Below are 7,097 nucleotides of genomic sequence, written 5' to 3' on the forward strand. Positions count from 1 at the left end.
CCCCCCCCCCCCCACACACACACACACCTCCCCTTCGAGTCCTCCAGGAGCAGCTCTGGCAGCTTCTCAGCTTGTTCTCCCCTCTTTGGTCAAGTTAGGATTTTGCATCGCGTTGGCCAAGGCTTTAATTGATTTACATGAAACTCTCTCACTCCTGCTGCACAAGTCCATGTAAGGCAGTGCCAGCAAGCCAAGACAGCCAGACAGCTGTTATTCCCTGGACAACAAGCAGACGTCCACTTACAGAGACCAAGCTATTTGAGGATTCCCCGAGACAAATACTAGCAGATATCCTCTATGCTGTGCAGAAACACTGTTCTGAACTCTTGGTCTGTCTGTCTGGCTTTAAGAGTGACACCAACTTCAGAATGGAAAATATGAAATGTACTACTGATATTTTTCACTTCATAAAGCAATCTTTAACTGACCCAAGTGTAACCTTTATAGAACCGCAATATGTCGGTCAACCATGCACAAGAGGAAAAAACAACGCAAATTACACTATCCAGTCCGTTTATTTTGGTTACATGACAGCTTTAAACCTTTTTATAAGAAAAGATTAGAACAAAGCTTGGACTTGACTTTAAGTTCACAACACCAGACTTTCCTTTCTCTCTGTGTTTAAAATCAAGAATATTATCCGTTTGATTAAATAAACATTTCCAGCAACAGGAAGGACTGGATAACCCCCCAAGTAAAAAATAAGGAGGACAGCCTCCAGTGAGAGACAGATAGCCAGATCAGTACAGGGAAGAGGAGGAGGAAGTAGCGGATGAGGTACAGTTGGAGATTCTTAGGTGTGCAGCGAGGCTCTGAAAGGCTCGACTGAAGAGCAATTGCATCCTTCAGGGAATGAGCTCAGCTAGCACCGAATCAAACAGAGCCAGAGAGGCAAGGTGAGAGGGCCACTTAGTCAGCAGACCAAGATCAACACTGGCCCCCACCGGGTCAACATCACTCATCAATTATAGGTCTGTCCATAGCACACATACAGTCGATCCTCTTCAGTTACTGTAACCCTCACATTCAGACATGCCAGGACATCTTTAGCAGTCTATCTTCCTTTGGTACTCACAGCCAAATGACAGATTTTGTTGTCCAATTTCATCGCCAGCTGACTTCACACTTCCTCATTTGCAAAGTATGAAGATCACACTTGAAGTAGACACATCTAAATCATAGCCAACAGATTCAAATGTGTGCAATTTTTGCCCTGAATTGACCACCTTGTTTTTCAGCAAGAAGACTCATAAATCCCCACATAATACGCAATTAATTAGGGCTGCAACCAGCAATTATTTTCATTATATTAATGTTTTAATTAGTCAAATCACTAGTTTGGCCAAAACACAGTGAATAATACACAGCATAAATATTCCCACAGCACAATATGTGGTATTGTTGCCTGGAAAATTACTAAAACGTATAATAGATTGAAAAAATAGTTGTTGATTAATTTTATGTTGATCCACTAATTTTAGCTTTACAACTAATTATGCCACTATCTAGAGTAAAAAAGTAAATCAACTACCTAAATTATGATTAAAAAGCTTTGTTGGGGATGAACATTAACTATTTGGGCACAGAATCCAGCTTACATATCTGTACTATTAGAATAAAATTGCAACGGCAACATGCGTAAATCATAAATTGAAGGATAAGGGGTAATGACACGGTATGCACGTCTTTGGAGATGTCACATTTATAAAATAATGTTACAGTACTAAAGCTGCAGGCTGAAACATGCATTTCCACTGCTGTGTTTTAATGGTGAGAGAGAACAGGCCGAAAGGTTGGATGAAGCCCAAACAGAACCAAAAGTGCCGGCCTCTGCAAAACACAGAAACACAACCGTGTAATTCTGTTCTTATAAGGCCGAGGAAGCCAGTGGCCCACCAATAAGAGCATGAACAATGCTTATGTTGATGCCACAGCTATCCTCCACAAGCAGTCAGGAACACAATAAGGCTGCACTGTGGCGATGGATGTGCTCCACCCAGACAACAAAACAACCCCCACTCCCCTGTCATCTCTGAGCCTTTTTCACGCCTGGACTTCATTATGTTTAATGGAAATCATCATTGGCAATCTGAAAGAATTTACAAGACAATGATGCAGTCCAAGTCAAGCCTCACCTACACACAGAGCAGATATTTCAATTCAACTGGCAAAACATGGACAGACTGTAAAAAAAAAATGCATTCTTTCTAAGAAAATATACCCACTGTTGGCTACAAACTATTTTAGGCCACTATGGTTTTATACGCATATTGTAGAACATGACCAAGGTTAAAAATATTTTTATTTGCCATAGACTATTCTTTTAATTATTATTTTCTCTTAAAATAATAATCAGGCCTTATCTTAAAAAGCAAAAGGGTCAAAATTCTCCTTTTTTTTCACAATTTTGAATCCACAGATATCCATTTAATTGTAAACAAAATCAGCATTCGCCAACATGACTGATATGATGCACTGTTTATGAATTAGCATCTGTAACTAGATTTGGATTTAGTTAAAGGGAAAGAGACCTGTGCTGTAAACAGGACTGGGTTGGCCCACAGTCAACCCTGCAACACACACACACACACACACACACACACACACACACACACACACACACACCTTTCTATCATTTGAAAAGACTTCATGTTTATGCAGCTGCAAATGTACTAACTGGTAAAGTAAACCTCTACTGTAGTTTTTATTTTGTATAAAGAATAGTAATTTATCCACAAGATGTTTGAGGGTTCGGTTTTGTGTGACGGTTTTAGCTACAAACAAAAGAAACCGTCTTAAATAATCAAACGCTTCAAATCATTTATCAAAATATTAGTCAAATTATTAGAAGATAAAAGTAATACCCTAAAATAAAATGTATTTACTATGTCAATTCCTAATGAAAAGCGAATATGTACACTACATTTTCATAAATAAATATCACAGAAACATATATCCAAGCCTCATGATTTACAAAAATGAGAGAAATATAAAATAAATGTATAAGTGATAAATAAAATAACTCAACTAGAAATCCTCCAAGTACTGCATTGCTGACATTATCAGGAAAAACTACAGATGAGGAGGTCAAAATAAAAACCTTCACTGAGCAGACTACACATGCAGCTAAATGGATAACATGATATATGCAAATGCAACAAGGTTCTGAGAGGTTTAGCTGAAATACGATGTGACAATAACCATTCCAGCAACAGAAATCTTAGTCAGTGGAAAGACAAAGGGAAATTAAGTCTTTCATTTTCATCTCCTGTTAAGTTAGGAATGTATTTATAAAAAAAATAATTTAGGAATGTCTGTTCTGCCACATCTAGATTATCCTGATAACATTTAAGTCTGGATACAGTTTCAGTGCTTCCTTCCCTAGGTGCAAGTAAATACAATTTATCAAAAAGGGTGAAACATTACTTTTAAATTGCCATAGCTAATATAGCCTATTTCCCTCCAAACTAATGACATCTCACAGACCATTTTAATTTCCTTTTTTTTTTTAAACCCTGAAATTATCAAATTGTATTTTCTGTATAATAGTCTACGTGAGTGTGTTTTATCAATAATTAGATTGCCTTAGTTTATGGAGGTTATTTACAATGACACCAGCCAAGCTGATTAAAGTAAGATCTGAGGGAATGTGATTAAATAGAGGTTAATGTTGTAAGGGAATCAACTGAATGACCAAAATTAAACCAAATACACCTGCACTGACAGAAGAAGCAGACATGACCCACTAAACACAGGGAAACCTCTTCAGAGAAGAAAGCACTGATTTGGCGGTGCTCCTCTTCATCACCACAGCCCATCTTACCTTTTTGTGTCTGTCTTTGAAAGGTAAGGCAGGCCATGGCATCTCCTGCAAAAAGTCTTGCCAGTGTTTCTGGTCCTGATCAGACGAGATGAAGACGATTTCCAATTTGTCCTTATGTTCAGACGCCTTTTTGAACCTGCTGTAAAACTCGCACAGGCTGCCGTTGAACTGCTTGCACGGGGCGTTCAGGCTGCATCCGAAGAACAGCCCGACCAGGGATAGCTTGGCGCCCAGCGACTGCACATCCACCTCGGCTTTCTCGCTGTTGACGAGCCGCTCCCCGAATACACTCACCAGAAACTCCGACATCGCGGCTACAGTGCTCGAACACACAACGTTACCCTCAGCCGAGGTTGCAGCACATGTAACCGCTATGTTCAGGCGACACCCGGCACTTCCTCCACCTCCAATTTGAGGTTTTAGGTGAGCTCCCAGCCCCTGTGAGGCGTTGTGTTCTGGTTTCACCGCGGCTCGTCCTCCGCTGTGAGCGCTGTGCAGGAATGCGCTCCGCTTTAAATCGCCCTGACTGCAACAGCGGTTGCGCTCATCCACCCCCTTCTACCCCCCCACAAGCATACACTTTAATCATGATTCTATTTACAAAGCTGACACTTTATCACTATTTTCTTTTTCTGATGTATTAATAATAGAAAACGCAGCTCCATTAATTTTATGTCTGTGTTTACATCTTTTATAACTTAACTCAATTTCGGATTAAGCTGCTGGATAACAGCTGGATTCTAGTTTTCAACTCAAAGTGACATTTTATTAAATGTTTGGAATGTGTTCATTCAATTGGTTTAATTAGACAACTCCACAAAAATTTCTGCAATTTTTAAAAAGATAAGTCTTAGGGGGGGGGGTAAAAGAAAAACTCCATTCCTGTGGATATGCTGCCACGTAGTGTTCACTAGAGGAAACTACCTGGTCTGCAACATTTTAGAAGAGTAGAGATTTCGGGCACAACTTCACATTGTATAGCATTGAAATGGTGAAAAACACTTGTCATTTGAATAAAATCTTTGTCTAACTATCCCCCAGAACAGAAATAATCAAGAAAAAGGCTGCGAGACGCATATGTGTGGCTCAAGTCGACATACAACACATTACAAAAGTACATTAAGTGTTACTTTATTTAAGTCCTACTGCAAGGCACCAAAAAAAGTTTTTGTATTGATCTTGTGTGTTAAGATTAATATTACATTTGAAGAAATGTATCAAGCTAAAATCACATGTCAGGATTGAGTGATTGCACATAAAGCAGCACATGAAGAATTAGTGTGAGTTATGGATTATACGTACGTGTTTGTCTTTTGCAGATGATCCAGTACAGAATGAATGGAATAGCTGTGTCTGACAGAGAATACTCAACTTTTGGTTTTAAACTTACACAGTTGCTGATTTGCATTAAATTACAGTAGGAGATGTACCTTGTGCATGGTTGTCAATGATGCTGGAAATGAATGGTGGAAAAATGTATTGTTTAGCAGTAGAGAAATGATAAAATGACCGATGTGAACAGCGCATGCTCCCTCAGTCTTCAGTGAACATCATCCTCACCAGATCTGCTTTAAAGAGTTCTTCCTCCACCAACTTCTGAGGCTGAAACAGGATTACAGGGGAGGTATTACAGGTATATTCACTCCCTAGAGTAATATTTCAAAAAACGCAGTTTTTTTCACATGCAACATTTTACAATGTTCTTCTACAATTTTTTATTTAGTGAAACTTGTTTTAGTCTAATCCATGTCAATAAAATAGTCAAACAAATTATTCTTACTGTGCCATATCGCAGCAGAGTGGGAACTCCACTCAACTTTAGTGTCTTCTTGAAGTCATTATTTGAATCCTTCCAACTGAAACAAGAAAAAAAGACATAATTACACAGCTGAAATGATTCACCAGTACTACATTTGAAAGAGCACATAAATTGAATCGAAAAATTGAAATTGAATGAGAGGGCTTTCGATGATTAAACCATTTGCAAAAATCTGAATTTTTTTTAGGGGAGTAAATAATAATGAAATCCATGATTTAAGCATTACTTGGTGCTCTGATTTATATTTTACAATTACACATTCAAAATTATATAAAAATCCCTTTTTGTAGCATTATGGTCAGATGTACACAGATGGTTAACATGTGATACAGATTTATGACTGTATGAGTGTAATGATCGCAATACCAAAGTTTTGCAGCCCCTCAAATCATAATAGTTTTCAGTAATTTATCAAGTATATAGCCTACCTGTTATTGGTCAGTGGCTTCACAAATACAAAGGATGACTTGTTTTTTCATGTAATACATTTTCAAAAGCATGTAACATCATATCAATTTGACTCATAAGTTTTTACACTGCATTACCTTTGTTTGCCATGATCAATCATATTTTACAGAACAGCTGATTTAAAAAAAATCTTCTGATTTAAGGGTTGGTTGCAGCCCTAATATGGTGTGCAATCTTGGTTTTGTGACAGCACAGGTTTATAAATTAAAGCAGAGTAAAATACTGACTAGGCCCTTTCTCCAACTTGACAGTAGATGAAGACGGAGCCCTCAGGAAGATGAGCCATCTCTCCTCTTACAACTGGCTCCGCTGAAAAGGAAGAAGGGAAATGATTGAATGCACCAAACGTGAGAGAAACCATTTAAAAGCAAAACAGAATACTATCTAACTAACATTGCCAGAACAATGAAAACGTGTCATACATTTCTATCAAGTCTCCGCAAAATTAAAGTACAAGCATCTAATAGCTACACTATATATGGTTGTTCCAGGTAGAAAAAAAATAACGTTACCTTTCACACAGTCTGGACACCAGCTCTTTCCTTGGGCGTCTTTATTACCAGAGAAATAAGCAAAAATGTCCTTTCCTTTTCTCTCAGACACAGCCTGACAGAATTCATCATATCCGCTCACAGTCACTTCTTCGTAGTGGGGCATCGTTTAGACCGAGTTAGTGTGAAAATGTACTACCTTAAAATATTAGACTATGAAGCACCAACAAGTGTTATCAGAAATACTGATCTTCTGAACACTCATGGATGTATTACGAGAGAACTGGACCTGGTAGAAATACTCACAATGTGACACTACCACTTCCGGCCGGTGCAAAGGTTCTTAAAGTGGCCGTGTGCCCGAACACGTTTATTAAGCAGTTTAAGTTCTCCTCATGGATATATTATAATATGTGAATACACTTCTTACATATAATTTCACACAGTCATAAAATATTATAGAAAGAAGTTTATTCAAAAGGTTATTAAAACATTA

The 7,097-nt window shown here is 38.2% G+C and overlaps 2 protein-coding genes across 2 annotated transcripts in view; both read right to left on the reverse strand.

Annotated features, from left to right (window-relative positions):
• The window catches only part of nxn (nucleoredoxin), a 62,591-nt gene extending 58,262 nt beyond the window's left edge, over positions 1–4,329 (reverse strand). Inside the window, exon 1 of the mRNA XM_034867194.1 lies at positions 3,824–4,329. Coding sequence (XP_034723085.1) covers positions 3,824–4,132 — 309 coding nt within the window. The 5' untranslated portion in view covers positions 4,133–4,329. The remainder of the gene's footprint in view (positions 1–3,823) is intronic.
• A 608-nt stretch (positions 4,330–4,937) lies between these two features.
• txndc17 (thioredoxin domain containing 17) lies at positions 4,938–6,912 on the reverse strand. The gene is made up of 4 exons (XM_034867198.1): positions 6,623–6,912; positions 6,338–6,419; positions 5,604–5,679; positions 4,938–5,425 (listed from the first exon to the last, which is right to left on the reverse strand). The coding sequence occupies exons 1-4, from the start codon at positions 6,765–6,767 to the stop codon at positions 5,357–5,359; spliced, it is 372 nt and encodes a 123-aa protein (XP_034723089.1). The 5' UTR covers positions 6,768–6,912; the 3' UTR covers positions 4,938–5,356.
• Between the last annotated feature and the right edge of the window lie 185 nt (positions 6,913–7,097).

This window comes from Etheostoma cragini, chromosome 3 (assembly GCF_013103735.1).
Source record: "Etheostoma cragini isolate CJK2018 chromosome 3, CSU_Ecrag_1.0, whole genome shotgun sequence".
Taxonomy (NCBI): Eukaryota; Metazoa; Chordata; class Actinopteri; order Perciformes; family Percidae; genus Etheostoma; species Etheostoma cragini.

Coding starts and splice junctions, on each gene's coding strand:
- txndc17 (XM_034867198.1), bottom strand. CDS start 6,767: ATGCCCCACTACGAAGAAGTGACTGTGAGCGGATATGATGAATTCTGT. Junction 6,420..6,622: donor GTGTCCAGACTGTGTGAAAG/GTAACGTTATTT, acceptor CTTCCTTTTCAG/CGGAGCCAGTTGTAAGAGGA. Junction 5,680..6,337: donor CAAGTTGGAGAAAGGGCCTA/GTCAGTATTTTA, acceptor TTCTTGTTTCAG/TTGGAAGGATTCAAATAATG.